The following is a 22,853-nucleotide window of genomic DNA, read 5'->3' on the forward strand; positions in this document are numbered from 1 at the left end:
TTAAGATGAAGGAAGAAGAAAATACCTGGACTTCAGGTGGTCAAATTAGAATTTTTAAGATATCTTCTAGCAAAGAGTTTGTATATTCCAAACTCTTTAAGTATTTAGAGATTACTTGAAGATGCCTAAGGGTTTTTCTTTCATTTTATTAAATTTTAAAAGCAACATCTAGTAGAAGCAGAAAAGAGTAACGGTATATCTGAGATCATATTGGTCTATGAAAATTCACAAACTTGTTAAAACTCCACGAACTGTGGAAGGGAATGGGAAATTTTGTGAAACTAAAAGTAGAAACAAACAGAACAAAAAGAAAAAAAACAAAATAACAAAAGACTTGACATTTTAAAAACTCTGGCTTTAGACCCTATAATTGTTTATTACCACATTATCTTGCCTTTTCTAATGTTATCTTTGGTTTTCCCACTTGTAAATAAGGAATAAGAATTATTGATATGTATACCTTGTAGTAGTAGTAAAATGCCGATAAAATAATTGATGTAAAAAATCCCTGAAACTTAAATAGTTTCTCACACATAAGTAGCTTGTGTGGTATGTTTATCACATATATTTATTTACTATGTAGCATAGTGATTCTTCTTGTATGGAGTATACTAGTGATATTTTCTTAACAGAGACTTGAAAGATAGCATAAAGACAATATTTAGTACAGAAGATAGCAGCATAAAGTTTCATTCTGATTTTTAAGACTCAAAATGAGGACATAAGCTATATTTAGTATTTGATTTCTTTATGGAAAACTTTAACTCTTGAAAGGAAGAAAAAGCAGTAACATATATTAGGTGAAATTTTGCCCAATAAATAAGCACAATTATGATATGAAAGCACTGTAAACATGGGAAAAAGTGATCTGCCAAATAAAGACATAGGCAATATTGATAAATGTTGAATGTTTTTGAAGAGAAAATGCAGAAATATGATTGGATGGTGTTATAGTTTAGATATGAGGTCTTGCCCAAAAGTTTAAGTTCCTATTAATTCAGGAATATTCAGAGGTAAAATGATTAGAATATGAGAGCTGTAACCTGATTAGTCCATCCTCCTTTGAAGGACTGAGTGGTAACTATAAGCAGGTTGGGCATGGCTGGAGGAGATAAATCACTGGGTATATGCCCTAGAAGCATGTGTCTTCCCTGTGGTGCCTCTTCCCCCTTCTTGAGCCTGTCAGGAGCTGAGCAACTTTATTACACACTGGGTCATTCCACCATGAACATACTGCCTCATTTTGGGCCCAGAGCAATGGAGTCTTCCTTCTGGACTGAGACCTCTGAACTGTGAGCCCCAAATAAACTTTTCCTGTTGTTCTTGGGAAATTTGATCACAGTGAAGCAAAAGCTAACTAAAACATATGGTCTGAAACTTTTTAAGGAACATTGTCTCAAGACACATAAGAATACAAAAAATATTGACTAATGAAATATTTGGTAAGGAAGTGGAAAGAATGCTGACTTAGAACATGTAAGCTAGGCAGGGAGCACTAATAGAAGTCAGCATCTTAATAATGAATAAAGAATACTTTTTAAAATGTAAGAATAGACAAAATATTTTATACCATAGTCTTGTTCTAGAGGGTAGCATGACTTCTTTTCCAGTAGGTCTGTAGCATAATTTGTGCTTTTCTTCTAGGGGAATATTAAGGAATAGAGAATGAAGCACCAAATATCAGAGAACTGACTTCAGGGTTTTCCAAGATTTTTAAAACACCAGAATTCATAGGATCATGGGACTGAAATGAACCTTTAATGTGACTTTTGTCAATTTCCTCATTTTAAGAGCAAAACAGTGTATTTAAGTTCTCTAAGAATATAATAAAATGTGTTTTGCTGTTGGGAGCCGGCGACCGCACCCTGAAAATGGCGCTTGCTTCCTGCTTCTGATGACTCAGCGGTTAGAGTTGTTAACCAACTCCTTGTTGGGCTGTGGGCTGGGCTCTGGCCTGCTTCCGCTGCGCTGCACCTATTAGACTCTTCTACGTGGTGCTGGTTCATTGGCAAGGCTGGGTACTTAAGCTAGGGCAGACCGACCGCTCAGCGCGCACGCTTTCTTCTCTTGTTCCTGTCTTTTCATTATGAGTAAACTGCTGAAGGAAGAATCCTGTGTCGTTTTTTCCCTTGCCGGCGAGGGGTTGCGACAGTTTGCCACAGATATTGGTAGGTAAGGAAGTTTGTGGAATCTCCTTTTTGATAGATCATTCATGATTATCTGCCTGTACCTATTGGAATAGAAGGTAGATACCATTTAGCTCATTTTTAAGTGTTATAAGAATTCTCCAGAATAATCCCTTCATAGTTTAATAGCACTTAAGTTTTTCACTTCATCAATCCTTAAAGTCCCAGTAGCTTTACTACAGTTAGTTGTGGGGATAATTTAAGTGAGTCCTACATCCCTCTAATTTCCTTTCTCAGAACTTCTGTTAAAAAATAACCCAAGCATGAGACACTTTACAAATGTGACAGCCTAGTTTTCAGCTTTTGCTGTAATCAGAAAATCTTGTGACTACCCTTTGGATAACTACTCAAAGTAGCAAATTTCCTCAGTAGATTGCAGCATGGTCTTGTCATTCATTCTTTGTTATTTAAATAACATATGAAATTAAAGCAGTGTTGCTGAGGCATGATAATAAGACTTTTAATTAGAACTGTATGCCTAAAAAGGTCAAACTTAACCAAAAGCTACAAAATTTTCTGTTACGCATGGTTTCCTCAACACGAACCTTTCTATTAAATTAACAGTCATTACACATTTCATGAAAGAAACCATAGATATGAGCCAAATAAGCAAGTCCTTGGCTGTTTTGAAAGAAACTTGCCAGGATGTTTCAGACATAGTTAACATGATTTCCTTGTTTAGTGTTGTATGTCTACTTTAAACTGGTAGATCTGCCCCTGGTGCATGCAACTAAAATTACAGTTTTGGTGGGCTACTGGGACTCCACTTCCTTCCTAAGTATTGGATCACAACAATGGAAACCACCTTAGTCTGAACTCTCATTATAGCAGTGCCACTACACTGATTGTCATCTATTAATGGAGGAGTGTCTTTATTCTATTAACATTGTATCCAGAGTTCACTTTTCTTCCTATGAACAAATCTTCTCTGAGATTTGAAGACAGTCACAGCTTTTTAAGGCAGAGTTTGTATTAGTTCCTGGGTCTCTTGGTCAGTTTCCCAATACTTCTGCAGAGTTGGAAGCCTATAATCCCAGGGGCTATGAAGGCTGACGCAAGAAGATCTTGAGTTCAAAGCCAGCCTCAGCAACTTATTGAGGCACTAAGCAACTCAGTGAGACCTGTCTCTAAATTTAAAAATATATAAAAAAAGGGTTTAGGTTGTGACTCAGTGATTAAGTACACCTGAGTTCAATCCCTATGTATTTGGGTTCTCTAGAGGAATAGAATCAACAGGAGATATAATTATAGAAGGCATACTTACTAGATGGTCTTATGTCAGAAGCTGGATAGTCCACAGTGTTTGTCTGCAGGCTGGAGATCTGGGAGAACCAGTAGCAGCATAGTCCAGGAGGCTGAAGCCCAGGAACAAGAGGGATCAATGGTGCTACCCTAATCTGAGACCTAAACCGTCTGGAGAAACAGTCAAGAGTCAGCTTTGGAAGACTGAAGAAGCGAGAATCTGATATCCTTAGATGATCACACAGCAGCAATCAAGTACCCATTCAAGAAGAATCCAGCTTGCATCTGCCTCTGCTCCTTTGTTCTTCCAGCTTTTAGTCCATCCACACCATCATCCTATTGGTCGGTGCATCTCCATTTCAGTTGGCTGTCCCACATGTCAATTATTCCTAGATACAACCTCATTTACACACCCCTAATCCTCTTAATTCTTGGTATTTCTTAATCCAATCACATTGAAAATTCAAATTGACCATTACAGCCTGGTACAAAAAAAGATGAATAGGAAACCAAGGCACTATGAGTAAATGTTACCCCTTAAAGCAGATATACTAGCAGGCCTGAATTATCTCTTCCTGTGCCAAGCTGATTATAGAGAATCCCCCATGAGGCTATAGGTGCAGGCCAGGAGAGAGAAGGAAGTATAGCGGGAATGTGTGTGTGTGTGTGTGTAGGGGGACTGGGATCATGGGCCTTTGGGACACTTCTTCATGTAACTTGCTTGTGCCTTCAGGACCTTCTCAGAACAAATCACATATACAGTACTTATATTTGATGATGGAGTCTTACTGTGCACACCAACTTTATGGCTACTTAGGACAGATAACACCTAGTTCATTAAGGGGCAGTTTAGGTTACATGGGAACTCAGTAACCCATGATTAAGCCTTTAGTCTTTACTACATCCCAGTAGCAGATCAACAGCAGTTTCTTAAAGTGACCTTAACCTGTGGATCATCATTAGGCCTTGCTTCAAAATCTGAAAGACCTATATTATGATCACCTATTTGGGCCTATCAGAGACTATAAACAGCATTCCTGTCTATCAGTTGAACTTCAAGCACCAGTGCCTGCTAGATGATGTGGTGCAAGTGGAACAGTAGCTTATACAGCAGTCTGAACCTGTTGTAGAGCTCTTATTCTGGGCCTTACTCAAAAATTGTAGCTTTTTGAGCCACTTGGTAAATGAGCTAGAGTAACACATTCAAATGAACAATATGTTACCTACAAAACTGAAAGAATCCCACTAGGAATTGTGCTTCTTTGTTACAGAAGGGGCCAGATGTAGCAACTTATCTTTTACCTTAGAAGAGACAGCTCAACATGTCCCACACTACTGCACTCCTGAAATTTCCCCTGAGATTGAAAGCCTCTGAATTTCAGTTAATTTTATTTCTCAACATCTGATATGCAGATGGCCATTTAAATAACTGAAATACTATGAATACTTTTTGGCTCTCTGCCCATTTGAACTATGTTATCTTATTTCAAGGGTACATATTAAAAATCAGAATCAAAAAGAAACCAGGAAGAAAATTTTATCTTATAGTGTGTAGTACAAACTTGGGTAAACATCAATAAGCATTACTGGGTACAGAATGGAACTCCCAGGCAAGAGGATCAGTAGATACATGTCCATTATTCTTTCAGTATCCTGTGGGAAGGAAGGTTTGGATGAGGATGCTGCTAAGTGGTATATGGGTTTGGGTTTCAGGAGAAAAACTTTTAACATTAGTTCTTCTCTTTTTTATTACTTTTATTGGTTCTTTTTAGTTATACATAACAATAGATTTCATTTTGACATAATTATAAAAGCATGGAATATAATTTGTTCTAATTCAATCACCAGTACTTTCCCTTTATCTCTCTTCTCCCTTTCCCCATTTCCCTTCCTTCTACCATAGTGATCCTTCTGTTACTTATATTTCTTTTTTTAAAAAAAATTAGTCTCTTGTAGATATCATTCTCTTTTAATAGAGCAGTGTGATAGTAGACTTGTTTGGAAAGAAATGGACAATTTGTACTTAGGTCCAATTGAGGGTTAGAAAATGTACTGCCCAGTAATTTGGGATCTTGAAATGTGATTCCTGAAGGAGTTGAGTTTAGAAGGAAGAGAGCACTTAGTCTCAGCTAAGTTACTGTAAAGCCATCCAAAGGAAGCATCCAAGTTAGTTGCCAGACAGTGGGTCTAATGTGACATTATATAGACAGGTAGAAATCAAGGCCACTTGATTATCAAGGTCTATCAGCATTCACCTTAATATCTATTAAAGATCAGTCTTCTTGTTCAAAATAATATTGTGTATATTAGAATTATAAAATACCATATATCTTTCCTGGTGTTATTTCTACTTAAAAATATGAGTGGTACAAAATATTAGGGTTTCAGACATTAATTGAAGCTGAAATGAAGTATTTTCATGAAATGTACTGAATTTCCCAATGGAATTTCAGTGTTATTGGGGAAGTAGAGAAAAATTTTTAAAAAGTGAGAGTAAGGAACAGAAATCAAATGTTTATCAAAATTAGGGAGTTAGTACACAGTTCCAAAGTGATGGGAAGGCTTGTGCCCAGAGTTCATTCAACAGAATGAAGATCATCAGATCCCAGTGAGATGTAATACAGTGCTTTCTTTGGACAAATTTGCTTCACCACTAGTAAAAAGCTGAGCTTGGAAGTGCCAGGAGAATATGAGTAACTAGAACTGGTATGTGTTGAAAATAATTTGAATGAGTTGGAAAACAGCATAACAAAGACAAGGAATACAATATGGAGTGACTCTGATTATCTTATCTGAGTTGGCATGATCCTGAAATGGAGTAGTTGTAGTGATAGAAAAAAAAAGAGAGCAACAATTAAGATAAGTCCAGTAGTAATAAATAATATATTACCTGTGTAAATACGTTTAAGTTTTGAAAATGAAGTGACCAAACTTATTGATCAAAATGCACCATTCAGAATGCCTCATGTTATATTATCAATACAAGCCTAAGAAGTATGGCTCTTCAGGAGCTATTTAGCTTCCCTGTGTCCAAATGAGATAGAACCAAATGAATTTAGGATATAAACTATGAGTTAGCTACAGAACCAGCCTTGAGCTAGAGTTTAATAAAGATTTGTTGAGTAAGTTAGCAAGAAACACATCTAAGATTGATAAATTGTTTATTCCTGTTACAAATTTCCATATTGAGTCTAATCGGATATCATGTAATAATGATGTACTTAGATGACATTATAAAAAATAGAGAAATCTTTTCAAACAAAGTCCATTTGATTTTAAGATGTGTTAATGTGAAATCCAACATATTTTTACTGCCTTTTTAAAAACAAATGTATAAAAATATTTTTCAATGGAAAATGTATTATAATCTTTATTTCCTTTAGATACTAAGTGGCACTTCCAAAGAAGGTTTCAGTTTCGTCATGTTCTCTTTAAAATTAGAATGGCAGCTATTATGCATACAAACAACAATAAGTGTTGGCGAGGACATGGGGGAAAAGGTATACTCTTACACTGCTGGTGGAACTGAAAATTGGTGCAGCCAATATGGAAAGCAGTTTGGAGATTTCTTGGAAAATTGGGAATGGAACCACCATTTGACCCAGCTATCCCTCTCCTTGGTCTATACACAAAGGACTTAAAAACAGCATACTATAGGGATACAGCCACATCAATGTTTATAGCAGCACAATTCACAGTAGCTAAACCGTGTAGCCAACCTAGATGCCCTTCAATAGATGAATGGCTAAAAAAATTGTGGCATATATACACAATGGAATATTACTCAGCAATAAAAGAGAATAAAATCATGGCATTTGCAGGTAGATAGATGGAGTTGGAGAATATTATGCTAAGCAAAGTTAACCGATCCCATAAAACCAAATGATAAGTGCTTTCTTGTTTTCTTTGATATAAGGAGGCTGATTCATAGTGGGATAGGGAGAGGGAGCATGGGAGGAATAGAGGAACTCTAGATAGGGCAGAAGGGTTGAAGGGGAAGAGTGGGGGCATGGGGTCATTAATGATGGTGGAATGTGATGATCATTATTATCCAAAGTACAAGTATGAAGACACAAATTGGTGTGAATAGATTATATGTATAACCAGAGTATGAGAAATTTTGCTCTATTTGCGCAATAAGAATTGTAATGCATTCCACTGTCATATATAAATAAAAAAAATTCTGATAAGTGTCACGTTAGAAACTTTTGCGAAATTAAATTTTTAGAATGCTAATAGAATATACTTTAATTGGATTTATTAAAATAATTCCCTAAAGAGAATACTCTGACCAGTTTACAGAAAACAATTTAGGATATACAGAGGGGTGGGAATAAATCACTGAACAAACTGTTAGTCTTCCTTTGCTCAGTTTAATGTTTAAATTGGAAGACTTGGGAATGAAGTTCTACTTGTTCATTTGGATGACAATTCATTCTTCTTCCCTTTGAATCAGTTGAAACATTAATTTTGTTTTACCTTATATGTTTTTCTCCAGCGGTCCAGGACACAGTTAATGCTATCAACAATAATATGTCCACCATATATTTTAGGATTTCCATGGTAGCAGTTGTAGGTCAATGAAATTAATAACTCAAAAATATTTTTATTTAATAAACAATTTCAGTGTTTACAGAAAATATTTCAAATATATTTTTGTGTGGATTTTTTATGATGATTATTTTTGACTTAGCACTGATCTGACAATTTGAAGATATACAATATTGATCTGTTATATTGTATGATTTCATAGCTTTATCTACTTTTTTATTGTGAACATTTCTGTATTTGGTTCTTATCTGCTAGAAATTGAAATAATTTAGTAGCCAAAGGAGAAGCAACTGAAGAAAAAGAGAAGTATATGGCCTTGATAAAACATACATTAGCTAATCAACTTCTTAATTTTTGAGTGTTGATTGGATTCACCTACCGTGAAATGGAATCCTGTATAGATTTCCTAACTAAACTTCAATTTAATTTTGCTTTTCTGTAAAAAATTTGCCCAAGTTTGAGAAGTTTGGAAACCAAATACTAATGTAGAGCACATTGGGGGTGAATTACAGCCTAAAACCAAAAAAAAAAGAAAAAGCAGATATTTTGGGAAACTTCAGCTAGCATGGTGCTTTTTAGAAATGGTGATCACCCCCTCAAAATTTTTCTATCATCCTTTCTTAAAAAAAAAAAAAAACGCAGTTTTCTAGTTTGCATCAAAATATAGTCGTGTTTTCTATTCATCACTTTTTATATGATCTTTTCATCTCTCAGAAATAATATTGTTTTTTTGAATGTAGATTTTAAGGTATTATACAATATCTAACATTTGGTTTTATTTATATTGATTTTTAATATAATGAGACTGAACATAAGGGATGGGTGATATTGAACATATTATATTGTGGAATATGGGGCTTCTTTCCTTCCTGATACTTTTTCTATATGACATCCTATAACTTTTCCTTTTGCCTTTTTCCCCTGGACTTTGCCCATCCTGTTTTTTCAATCTGAAAACAATTCTTTTTAAGTATGTGGCCATACATGGTGATGCACACCTGTAATCCTAGTTAGTGGCTCAGGAGGCTAAGACAAGAGGATGGCAACTTCAAAGCCAGCCTCAGCAACTTGAGGAGACCCTAAGCATCTAATTGAGACCCCGACTCTTAAAAAAAAGGGGGGGTGGGGCTGGGGATGTGGCTCAGTGTTTACATGTCCCTGGGGTACAATCACCAGTACCAAAACAACAATAACAAATCAAAAACAGTAAGTCCATGTACCCAGCTTGATTTGTTGAAAGCTCTGTACTCTGAATTCCAAAGCTATAAGTGAGCTAGCCTTAAGAGGAAGAGGTGGGGATCATGGGCCATACACAGGGAGACTGCAATCATCCAAGAGAAATTGAGTAAGGAAGAAAAAGACACACTTCAAATGGCATGGCATTATATAGTCAGGAAATGGGTAAGCAGAAGTCATGAACTATAGTATAGACTGAAACTGTGCAAGGAAAATGGCAATGCATAAGGTAAGTACAGCCAAATCAGTTTGTGATGCTCATTATTTGTCTTTAGTCTCCCTATTTGGCTTCTTAAGTTCTGCTGAACAGTAGCCCAGGTCTTTGTATATCATGTGTATCATGATTCTGCCAGATACTACCCCTGAGGACTTCTATCTCAAATGTTTTCTATTTAATAATTTCTCTTCAGTATCCCCCAAGTAAGAAGTAATATGTTCCCAATATTTTTTTAGTATGTACTTTATTTTTATTTTCAAATTCAATTTAATCAATACTGAATGACTGCCATGTTCCAGACATTCCTTTAGGAACTAGAAATATAGTTATAAATAACACAAATTTGGCATCTTCACCTTTTCCACAGCAGACCCTTGAAGTCCAGGAACTCTCTCAAACTATCCTAGAGAAATTGAGTAACAGAGAAGACACACTTCAAGTGGCAGGATGAAATGAATGATCGGGAACTACATAAGTAGAAGCCACTAAAACCAGGTTAGACTAAAACCCCAGAAAAGAAAAAAGGCAAAATACAGAATAAGAAGATGTGATATGTGGGTTACTTGCTAGCATTCAAACTTCTTAAATGTGCTATGCTTCTACCATATTCTCTCTAGATACCTGCCTCAAAGCAACTATGTTTTATTTAACTGAACGCACCCACAAGCATTTTTCTCCAGCCAGACATCCCTTTCTTGTGGTGCTGCTACCCAGGATGTCTAACATAATCTCTATAGTGGTTTTAGGTTTTTTATAGAAAGCAGGATTCTTTAGGATGCTTTCACTTTCTACCAAACCCTTAGCCCTGAGAGTAAGAATTACAAAACAAGATTATTTCAGTAAAATAGAGAAAAGGGAAAGGAGAAGAAATATCTGGATCTTTCAAAAATTTATTTGCAGTCTAAGGCAGAAGACAGATCTTAAAAATAAAAACTATTTTATATGTCATAATTTTAAGTACCAATTACATGTAGAGGATCTATTTCCCCAAAGCAAAAATAAGCAAACACTAATATTTACCCGAATTTGTACCTATTACAGCATCTCTTATTGGATATTTAAAGAAGGGAACAAAAGTGATAATTAAGGGGAAAGTGATCAAATAATATATTATATGTAAGTCTGTACTACATAGAAACATTGGCATTAAATTGATTTTAGTTAACATGAGAAGATGCTCATGATATACTTTAAGTGCAAAAACAAGTTACAAAGATTGTGAATGGAAAGATCCTTTTCCAGAGTTTTACCAGTGATAATAACTAAGTAGGGCAGTTGGTAGGAATCAAGAGTTTTCAGATTTACTTTTTTTCTGTAAATATTTTTTAGTTGTCAATGGACCTTTATTTTATTTGTTTACATGCTGTGCTTAGAATCGAGCCCAGTGCCTCATACATGCAAGCACTCTATCACTGAGCCACAATCCCAGCCCCAGATTTACTTTTTCTCCCAAAGGAATGTGTGTTTTACTTGAACCAGGAAAATAAGACCAAAATAAAAAAAAAAAAAAGAACTAACTTGAATTTCTTAAAGAACTACTAATAGCTTCCATCTATTGTACATTAATTGTGTGTCATTTGAATTGGTGGGCGTTTTGCATACATGGTTTCTGTTATGTTTACCAATCCTGAGAAATAAGTATGAAGATAGTTGCAAGGAATTTTTTTCTGTTTATGTTCCCTCTTTTTTCCTGAAAGGAGGATTAAATGGACAGTTATTTTTAATACTGAGCAGGATGACTATGTAGTAACAAGCTCCTCTTCTACTCTATCCATGTGGTTGTCCCCCCATACCCCTTACCCCCCCCACCTTAACTCTCTTTTTTTCCTTTCTCTTTTATTAATATCTTAGCATTACATTGCTTTTAATTTGGTTAGAATAAGGTTATTGGATGAGAGCAAAATGCTTTAAGCCTGGGAATGATAGGGAGAAGTCTGATTTTTTTTAAAAGGTGACAATTGGGGAATTTTCACACTAACATTTGGATTTTACAGAATTCCTTCATGTTCATTTTCCAACTAGGGGAGATATTTTTAATGAAAATAGTATTGTGTTACATCTGTACTTTTTGCAATTGATTCCACACCAGTGATGGCATAACTTTCTCAATAGGGTATAATCCACTCATTTAATATTCGTGAGAGGGGAGCTCTACTGATTTGGGAATTTACAAAATAACAACTACACAACCAGTGGGACATAAAGTGATAATATAAAACTTGTGCCTTACCTGACAAATTTTAATGCTATTTAAATGTATTTAAACTTTGGAGTAATGAAACAGATTTTAAAAGTTTATTGGAAAACTTTTTCTTTTCAGTTACATGCAATTTTTTTCCCTGTGTCTTACACACATGACCATTTAATTTTTCCCTTTGATGAACATATTTAGCTAAAAAGTAATGAATCAAAAAGAAAATAACAGAATGAAGCAAAACATAATAAAAGCCCTATCAGGTCAAGAAGCTAATAACTGATGATCAATAATGTTATAGAAACACAGTACTGTGTATAAGCAACAAATCTAGATGGTTTTAAGGATAAAACTATGTAATGAACATGTTTTAGTCAGCTTTTTCATTGATATAACCTGACAAGAACAATTAGAGGAAGAAAAGTTTATTAGGTGGCTCATGGTTTCAGAAGTCTCAGTCCATATAGATGGCTAACTTCATTCCTTGGGGCCTGAGATGAGACAGAGCATTGTGGTGGAAGTGTATGACAGAGGAAATCTTAGGACATGACAGCAGGAAGTATAAAGAGAGAGCTCTACTCAACAAGCACAAACTATTAACCCTAAATGCACGCCCCTTTAGGGACCCTCCTCCTCCACCATACCCTATCTGCCTACAATTACCACCAAATTATTCCTTTCAAGCAGATTAATGCACTGATTAGGTTAAACCTCTTACAACCCAATCATTTTATCTCTAAACTTCTTTTGCTTTGTCTCACATATGCGGTTTTGTGGGACACCTAATATCTAAACCATAACACAATCCTTGTTGGTGAGACATGAAAATTACAACTGCCACAGAACTGAACCTTCCGTGGATGTTGGGGTTCAGATTTTTTACTTCACGTCATTTTGAGTAGTCTGGAAATAGATCATTCAAATGCTTCACAAAGTTTCTCTTCTAAGTCTCTTCGGTCTGTAATATAAAAGCCTAATTTACAAAATAGTGTTTTATTGTGATGTAGAACTTTTTATCTAATTAATATATTTTTTATAATACCAATCCCCTCCTCTTAGTTCTTTCTACCTATTCCGCTCCATGAAGTTCTGATAGGACTGCTATTCTTAAAAGTAATTGAGTTGTACAACAGGACTGAAACAAAACTGAGGTCAGGATATGAAGGATATGGGCACATAATCCAAGAAAAGGGAGTCTGAAACTTTGGTAAAATGAAGACATATACTGGGAAACGGAAGAAGAAAAAAAATTCATGATGTTGTCTCATGTGCTCTGCCAAAGACAGGCCCCCATCTTTAATAGAAACCCCAGAGTGAAGCAAAGGTGACAGTTCAGAATCCTGATAATATTCTATTGCTTGATATCTAATATAGATCTCATCCCCAATCTTGCCAGGTATTCGAATCAGTATGTTTCTTTCTTTCTTTTTTGGTTTAAAATAATTTGAATTAATTTGCTTAAATAATTTGTTTATATCATTCCCAAACAGAATTGTAATTGGCCTCATGGAATAAGCCCAGCATGTGTGAATTTTCATTAGTAACACTGTTACTTCAAAGAAAGCTACGAGTAAACAAATAAATAACTACATCTACAGTTCAGGTCATGTTATTCTTAGTCAACCCAAAGTTTATTCAGAAGGCTTATTTACAAAATAGAGGTAGTATGGAAGTGATAAATGTGTTTTGTGGTATGGATTTCCCCTCACCAGAATTGAGTTGGCTATTTCTATCTTGATGATCTAATTTTTAGAAATCTTTAATAAGCAAGAGGGTCAATGTATGTAATAATATTTTTTAAGAGATGAACCATCTTCCTGGTTACAGGACAACTATAATGGGTTTTTTAATTTTATACAAGTGAACAATATGTATTCTCAAAACTACTTATTTTTGCTTTTGTTTTCCTTCTGATTAAGTTTGTTCTAGATCTCATGGGTTTACTGAATGTTGTAAACATTGGTTCAATATTCTGCTCAAATCATCTCTCTTACTCACAGTGGAAGAAGAAATACTTGGATCATCACCTATATGTTCCCTGATCTTTGATATACCCAACTTATACTGGGGTATCATTTAGAATTATGTTTATTGTTTAGAATTATCAGGTTGTCATTTATAATTATTTTATACTGAAAAAATAACTAGGCTAAGAATGTAAGAAAGGATCCATAAAAGGTATTAAAACCAAACCCAGGGAAGGGCAAGGATCAGGAAATCTCTGCTCATGTCTACAATGGGTATAGTGTCATCAGATGACTCAGCTCTAACTAATTGCAGTTTCTGGAGAGTGGGTATATATATATTGTTGTGTTTGTTATTTAACCAAGAGTACAATACTACAATTTCCTGAAGGAGAGAATCTGGTTGGCTTAGTTTACTCCTATGATCAAGGTAGGAAGATTAATAATATGCCAATATATTAATGCTAGGCAGTCAAGGAATGGATTATAGTAGCTACTACTTTTGCATTCTCAATATATTTATTTTATGCATTATCTGTGCTGCCCACCTTTCAGTAGCTATGTGATTGGAAATATGAACTAAGCTGTTAGTTAGCATAGCTAGCTGTTGTTTAGGTAGCCTTTTCTAATGTCAAAATGATAAAGAAGTGCCAGACCTACCATTGCAGTGCAGACCTACTGTCTACCAATGTGGCCACCTACCATCACTGAGCTGCCTGCTGTTGCTGCCTCATCTTCCAGTGTGACTGCCTTCATCTTGGAACACTGCAGCTGCCACCATAGCCACCTTGACATGAGGAACCTCCACCTTGGGACACTGGAAAGGGCCTGGAGATAACCACGTGCCATAGTGCCACCTGCCACAGCTCTACCCACCACAGCACTACATCTGTGAACATGGCCACCCACCATTAATGGACAGCCCACCCTTGCTGCCCCATTTCTGAAAGTAGTCACTTCCATCTTGGAACACCTCTGGTGTCATCTTGGGTTACCTCTGTTACCACCATCACCAACTCCAGTTGTTGCAGCCTCCATCTTGGGACACCAGCCCGGGCCTGGAAGCCCACCATGAAGGTGCCTGTGGGTTTGCTATCACCACTGCCACCACCACATAGAGATGTGGCCATTCCATCTGGGGACACCAGCCAGGACCTGGAAGACCATCATCAAGGTGCCTGCAAGCTTGGTAACACCTGAGGTCTCTCTGCTAGGTGTGCAGATAACCACAATCTTGCCACAGAGGCAGGAGAGTAGATTGGAAGAGGTGTGAGGACATCTTGCTCTCAGCTTGCCTAGCCAACCAGAAAGGCATCCACCATGTTTCTGGGGCCAACTTGAGCCAGCACTTGTTGGGACCCAACACAAGACTGGTCCCTGATTCCCTCCCTAATCTGGCATCCACTGATCACCTGGGCCATCCAGTTTGGCAATCAACAGAGCCCTCCAGCTCCCAAATCCCAGTCTCCCATCCCCTTCCTAGCCACCAACCCATCCCAGCACTTGCAGCTCTGTAGCCAGCCCTAGCTTTCAATGCCTAGTCCTGATCTGCCCAGTACAGTACAGATTTTTACAACAGGTGCACAGGTCCCAGCACTCAGCCCTCAAGACCTCCAGAGAGAGGTGCCTTATTGGGAAGTTTAAAGGTTGGGAGCAGGAGAGAGAGAGTTTGGAGAATAAATTAGAGACCAGGAATTGTTGCATATGCAAGCAATATAAGGGGCTAAGATCAGGTTCCTATATCATATGAATGAACCCCAAAAGAAATGCCTGGGGTGCAGTCTTGCAATGGAGACTAGCAATTGCTATACCCTTCCTCTAGGAGTTCTGTCTCAAGAATAACCTTCCCATCCTAGTAACCCTCACCTTTCCGAGGGTGGAGATACCAGCAAACTCCAGACAACCCCACATATCAGATGAGAAGGAAAGCAGAGAAACTATTGTACTCCGACAGAAATAATAGTTCAATTTTCCTTCAAGAATTTTTTTCTTTTCTTTCTTTTCCTCACTATCACATCCATACCATATATGAAACCAAGTACTTTTTGTAAATCTGGCTATTGAGGACTGGGATGTCTAAATAGTATATTATACTGTTGTTGTATATTCTTCTATTATTACATTTTGATTTTTCTTATTTTAATTTTATTTTTTCTTTTTAAACTCTATTTATTTTTAATTATTTTTTATTTATATGTGACAGCAGAATGTGTTACAATTCTTATTACACATATAGAGCACAATTTTTCATATCTCTGATTGCATACAAAGTATATTCACACCAATTCATGTCTTCATACCTGTACTTTGGATAATAATATCCATCACATTCCATCATGATTTGTAACCCTATTCCCCTTCCCTTCCCCTTCCACTCCTCTGCCCTATCTAGAGTTTGTCTATTCCTTCCTTAGTTCCCTCTCCCTACCCCACTATGAATCAGCCTTCTTTTATTGGAGAAAACATTCAGCATTTGGTTTTTTGGGATTGACTAACTTCACTTAGCATTATCTTCTCTAACTCCATCCATTTACCTGCAAATGCAGGATTTTATTCTCTTTTATTAATGAGTAATATTCCATTGTGTATATATGCCACATTTTTTAAGCCATTCATCTATTGAAGGACATCTAGGTTGGCTCCACAGTTTAGCTATAAAGATTGATGTGGCTGTGTCCCTGTAGTATGCTGTTTTCATTTAAGTCCTTTGTGTATAGACCGAGGAGAGGGATAGCTGGGTGAAATGGTGGTTCCATTCCCAATTTTCTAAGAAATCTCTGTACTGCTTTCCATATTGGCTACACCAATTTGCAGTCCCACCAGCAGTGAACCTTTTTGCCCACATCCTTGCCAACACTTATTGTTGTTTATCTTCATAATAGCTGCCATTCTGAGTGGAGTGAGATGAAATTTTAGAGTAGTTTTGATTTGTATTTCTCTAAATGCTGGCAATGATGAACATTTTTTCATATATTTGTTGATTGATTGTATCATCTTCTGAGAAATGTCTGTTTAGGTCCTTGTTGGCCCATTTATTGATTATTATTTTTTATTTTTATTTTTTGGTGTTTAGCTCTTTGAGCTCTTTATATACCCTAGAGATTAGTTCTCTAATGTGTGAGGGCTAAAGATTTGCTCCCACGATGTAGGCTCTCTATTCACCTCACAGATTGCTGAGAAGAAGATTTTAGTGTGAGTCCATCTCATTTATTGATTCTTGATATTAATTCTTGCACCAAAGGAGTCTTATTAAGGAAGTTGGGGCCTAATCCCACATGATAAAGATTAGGGCTTACTTCTATTAGACACAGGGTCTCTGGTTTTATTCCTAGGTCCTTGGTCCATTTTGAGTTGAGTTTTGTGCATGCTGAAGAGATAGGGGTTTAATTTCATTTTGTTGCATATAGATTTCTAGTTTTCCCAGCACCATTTGTTGAAGAGGCTATCTTTTCTCCAATGTAGGTTTTTGGCACCTTTGTCTAATATAAGATAATTGTAATTTTGTGGGTTAGTCTCTGTGTCCTCTATCTGTTCCATTGGTCTATCAGTCTGTTTTGGTGCCAATACCATGCTGTTTTTGTTATTATTGCTCTATAGTATAGTTTAAGGTCTGGTATAGTGATGCTACCTGCTTAACTATTCCTGCTAAGGATTGCTTTAGCTATTCTAGGTCTTTTATTCTTCCAGATGAATTTCATGGCTGCTTTTTCTATTTCTATGAGGAATGTCACTGCGATTTTGATCAGAATTGCATTAAATCTGTATAGTGATTTTGGTAGTATGGTCATTTTGATAATATTAATTCTGCCTATCCAAGATAAAGGTAGATCTTTTCATATTCTAAGGTCTTTCTTGACTTCTTTTTTAAAGTTCTGTAATTTTTATCATATAAATCCTCAGAAAGGGAAGCGAGGAAAACTACCCCATTTATAATAGCTTCAAAAATAAAATAAAATACTTGGAATCAACCAAAGAGGTGAAAGACCTTCATATGAGGGAAGACCAAGTTGTATCTCAGCAGATTTTTCAACCCAGATGCTCAAAGCCAGGAAATTGTGGAACAACATATACCAAGCTCTGAAAGAAAAAGATTAATTTCAAGCAATGAAATAAAAGATGCCATCAAAAGCCTACCAACCAAAAGAAAAGCCCAGGACTATATTGATTCTCAGCTGAGTTCTCAAGACCTTCAATGAAGAACTAACACCAATGCTCCTCAAAGTATTCCATGAAATAGGAAATGAGGGAACCATTCCGAACTTATTCTGTGGGGCTTGTATCACCCTGATACCAAAACCATACAATCACATCGAGGAAAGAAAACTTCAGGCCAATATCCCGGTTAACATAGATGCAAAACTTCTCAGTAAAATTCTGGCCAATTGCATATAAAAATATATTGTAAAGATAGTGAACCATGAACAAGTTGGTTCCTTCCAGGGATGCAAGGCTGGTTCAACATACAGAATCAATAAATGTAATTTATCACATCAATAGACTTAAGATAAGAATCATATGATCATCTCAATAGATGCAGAAAAAGCATTTGACAAATTGTAACACCCTTTCATGTTCAAAACACTTGGAAAACTAGGAATGATAGGAACATATGCCAACATTGTAAAAGCTATGTATGTTAAGCCCAAAACCAACATCATTCTATTTTTTTTTTTTTTTTTTTTTTTTTTTTTTTTTTTTTTTCCAAAACACTTAAGAAGTTTTATTGAAAATGATAAAATACAGAAACACCAGATTCTCATTTTAAAGTAAAAATGACAGCATCTTCCAGAACTTTTCTAGTACTGCACCAAAAACAAAACCAAGTTCCAGATCCAAAAGAACAAATGAACCTGCTGGTAAATTTTTCTCATGGTTCTAACCCCTACCTTCTTAATTTTTCTAAATTTTACATTGTACCTGGTTCTAGAATGAGTAGCACTGAAAAAAAACTGATTAATATTTGTGAGAACTGGACTTTCTTCAAATTAAAAAAAAAAAAAAAACACACGCATACACGCACACATCCTATTCAAACTCAGAGGAAAATATACATTTGTTCATTAAAGCTCACCTGCTTTAGATTATTTTTTTTTCTCTTCACACATTAGCATCGTAAGCCAATGTTTGATCCATGCCGCAAAAACTGTACAAAACGAAAAGATCTGTTAATTCCCAAGAGAAACCTGAAGACAAAAGCAAAAGCTTTATGCTACAAAAGAAAAATAAAATGTACTGGGGCGGTGGAGATGGCTCAGATGAATAAGCACCACAAGGATGATGAAGAAAATTTTTGTACAAACATACGCAAGAATATAAAAGTCCAAAAATGAGCAAAAACATCCATTTTCCTGCAGAAATAATTTTGTCAGATAACTTGACTCAGAAACAAATGCTTGGATTTTAATTAACAGAATCTCAATTGTCCCCCATGTTACCGTTGTATTAGAGCCTCCCTTCTCATGGTGCAGACCCCGATCAGAGGCCTTTCGACAATTCCCACAGAAGATAATCTTGGTGTGTTTTGGATCTGTCTTTGGAAAGCTGCCATCTGCCTTTCCACCCTACACTGGGACTAACTCCAAACCCTAGGAAGTCCCTTCATGCTTTTGAGTTGTACTAAAACAAACGTTTAGCACAGAGATTTCTTTAAGGCTATAAACTTTACAAGTTGGTCCCATTAAACAATGACCTCAAGGCAGGAGTTTTTCAAACTGCATGAATCAAACACTTGCACATTTCAACAGAATACAGTTTACATTCATCTCTAAGTTTGAGATTAAGAAACTATTAGCTGGTTTCCAACTGGTTTCAATACTGGTTTGAAGTTTGAATAATTTTACTGTGTAGACATTAAATACTTTGTTTAAATATTAAACATTAAATCTTTTCCTGACTATCCAGACAGAAATAGAGAAAGCAGAAACAACAGGCAAGAGAAGAAACAGTCTAACAGACTTGTAACTTCTACACCATCTGTAACAAGGGGAGGGATTTCAGCATGGGTTTTAAAAATGCCTGGAAGCTGGTTTCTATAAATTCACCTCTACTTGGCATAAACCAATTTTTTTCTACAAAAGGTATCTCTTTCTTACAAAGGGAGAAGAAACCAAAAAAATAAGAACTGGGGTGGTCTCCTGTTGGGTGATAAAAGGGCCAGTATTACACTCATTTAATAACGCCTAGTGAGTGTTCTGTAGCAATGAAGAAATTGTCATTTTACCTTGCATGGAGTCCTTGCCACAAATAAGAGCTCTTCCTGAGAAATTAAGAACTTTAATCCTGGCTATTCCCAAAGGACATCTTGAGCCTGGTTTAGGTACTCAAGAAGATAAAGATTTCCTGCTAGCAGGAAGCTATCCTCTATTAACTTGTAGGCTTACTGCACAATAATTTAAGCACCAGACAAATTGGCTATTTCAGTAAATCTCAATGTCACCTGCCCATATATTCTCAATTAATCATTCACTGTTTTTGAAATTAACATTTAACAACTCAACTTCTTAATACTATCTTGCCTTTTTTTTTTAAACTATAGAGGTTATCAATGCTGGGTTCAGCTGACACTGCACTTCCTCAGGATTAATTAAAGGATGCTTGCTTCTCCCATAGGCAGTTTACAGATGGGTTAGCTCACAATCTTTTTAACTATCAAAGTTAATTAAGCTGTAAACACTGCGGAACAACCTGGTTTATCAACTCTGCAAGGGAGACCAAGGAGCAACATTAGAAAGAAAAAACCTTTTCTTTGTATTTTCATTGCATTTACCTGAGGCACAGAGAGCCACATGCTATTTATAGCCAGTCACATGCTGGCTATATAATCAACACAGCTATGTTGAATTGACAACTAATACACACATTTCATAGCCTCTGTTAAATTTTTTAGGAAGAGGCTTAAGCTAATGCTTTCTTTCCTCCTGCTCCCAATCACATATAGTCCCCGCTGTAAATAGCTCAAATCCACAGACTATGCTGTGACTCCCTCTTTCTCATCTTTTTCTACTCAAGAATGTTCTCCAAGTTTATGAATGGCTTACAAAGTGACAGATGACTTCAGTCACCCTTACACATACATACAGCTTCTATACTTGCCTTTGAGGAGACTAACACTCCTTTAATAAGCCTGCTAGGTACTTTTCCCTTAAGACAAGCTTCCTTGGCAAAAAGTTGAAGTCAATAAATGGCTACCCAAAATGAGAGTCCCACCCCAAGTCACAGGTGGAGATATTATTACACCCGTTTCATAAAACTTTCAAGTCCCTATACTAAGCAAGTAGGCTCATCACTAAACACAGGAGCCTTCTAAATTTGACAACTGTAGTGTAGAAACTGGTTTCTAGAGTTCCATCTCTTCTTCTGTGCTAGCAGCTGTTTCCAAACTAGTGTAAAGAGGCATCCCTGTTTGCCGAGGTTCCAAGAACAGTTCAGTCCTCTGCGGGAAGGCAGTGCCAGCAGATGCATGTTTAGTTTGGCTCTCTCCCGTGTAGTTCTTAGCATTAGATGATGGCTTTGGCTTATCAGAAAGGAGTTCAGGGAGAGGTTTCCAGAGCACAAGCTCCATGGAAGGACGGCTCATAGACTCAATCATCTTCTTTGTAAAGACTTCATCAAATTCTCTCTTCAAACCTGTTTTCATGGTGTCAGAAAGGACAAGACTGGGGAGATGGTTAACATTTCTGTCAGCTTCGACTTCTTCATCTTCGTCAATTATTCTGTCCTCAATCTCCTGAAGCCTCCTTCGGGCAACTTCACATTGTGGTTCTCCAGATGTCTGATCCATTTCTTCAAAAACAGCATCCAACATTCCAGGTACCGAAAGGCCACCACTAGTGCATGGATTTACTCCATGACCCTCTACATCCTGATGCGTACAGAGAATCCAATTATTTGGACCAGCACAAAGTTCTGCTTCAGTAAGTCGTTTCTTTCTTACTGGACACTCATCATCCTCCGCCTCTCGCTTGTGTTTCTTTTTACAGTGAACGGAAACACGTCCGCGCGCCGCGCTCCCGCCGGGGCAGCTCGGGACGGCGCGGAGTCCCGGCCGGGGGGCCAGCTCCGAGTCGTCGGCTCCCGGCGCGAAGGCCCGGCCGGGGAAGGCCGGCGGCGGCTGCAGGAAGTCCGAGCTGCCGCTCAAGGGGAGGCCGCTGAAGGGCCGGCCAAGCGCTGCCATGGCCGGAGAGTCGAGGAAGCTGCGACCGCGGCCCCGGCCACCCGCGTCCCCAGGCCCGGCAGCTGCCGCCACTGCGACTGCCGAGAGGCGCCCGCCTCCAAGCCCGCTTCGACCCCACGTCACGCCTTCTAGAACCCTCCACCCCCCCAACATCATTCTAAATGGAGAAAAATTTGAAGCATTTTCTCTAAAAACTGGAACAGCATAAGGATGCATTCTTTCACCACTTGTATTCAACATAGTCCTGTAAACTCTAGCTAAAGCAATTATATTAATAAGGAAATTAAAGGGATATGAATAGAAAAAGAAGAGTTCAAACTATCGATATTTCACTATTTGTCAATGATATGATTCTATATTTAGAAGATCCATTTTTTTTTACCAGAAAAATTATAGAGCTAATAAGTAAATTCAGCAAAGTAGCAGGATATAAAATCAACACCCACAAATCAAATGCAATTCTGTACATCAGTAATGAATTACCTAAAAGAATAATTAGGAAAAAAGAGTTCCAGAATTTTCAAAACAATCCTTACCAAGAAGAGTGAAGCAGGAGACATCATAAGACCAGACCTTAAATTATACTACAGAGCTATAGTAACAAAAACAGCATGGTATTGGCACCAAAACAGACTGATAGACCAATGGTATAGAAGACACAAAGACAAAACCACATAAACACGATTATCTCATAATAGACAAAGGTGCCAGAAACATACATTGGAGAAAAGATAGCCTTCTCAATAAATGGTACTGGGAAGATTGGAAATCCATTTGTAGTGAAATGAAATTAAACCCCTATCTCTCACCCTGCACAGAACTCAAAGTGGATCAAGGACCTAGGAATTAGACCAGAGACCCTGCACCTCATAGAAATGAAAAGTAGACCCAAATCTTTATCATGTCAAATAATAAATAGGATAGATTTAAACTAAAAAGCATCTTCTCAATAAAAGAAACAATCAATAACATGAAGAGAGAGCCTATAGAATGGGAGAAAATCTTGACCATAGGTACATCAGATAGAGCACTAATTTCCTGGATATATAAAAAATCAAAAAACTTGCCACCAAAAAAACAAATGACCCAA

General features: G+C 36.9%; 1 protein-coding gene across 1 annotated transcript; it reads right to left on the bottom strand.

Moving 5' to 3' along the window:
• Positions 1-18,343: 18,343 nt before the first annotated feature.
• Positions 18,344-21,885, bottom strand: LOC144257215 (coiled-coil domain-containing protein 117). Its single transcript, XM_077803215.1, has one exon. The coding sequence runs from the start codon at positions 21,761-21,763 to the stop codon at positions 20,927-20,929; it is 837 nt and encodes a 278-aa protein (XP_077659341.1). The 5' UTR covers positions 21,764-21,885; the 3' UTR covers positions 18,344-20,926.
• Between the last annotated feature and the right edge of the window lie 968 nt (positions 21,886-22,853).

The sequence above is a fragment of the Urocitellus parryii genome, chromosome 10, assembly GCF_045843805.1.
Source record: "Urocitellus parryii isolate mUroPar1 chromosome 10, mUroPar1.hap1, whole genome shotgun sequence".
In the NCBI taxonomy this organism is placed as follows: domain Eukaryota; kingdom Metazoa; phylum Chordata; class Mammalia; order Rodentia; family Sciuridae; genus Urocitellus; species Urocitellus parryii.

What these genes read in the sequence shown, in the direction of transcription:
- LOC144257215 (XM_077803215.1), bottom strand. Translation starts at nt 21,763, where the DNA reads ATGGCAGCGCTTGGCCGGCCCTTCAGCGGCCTCCCCTTGAGCGGCAGC.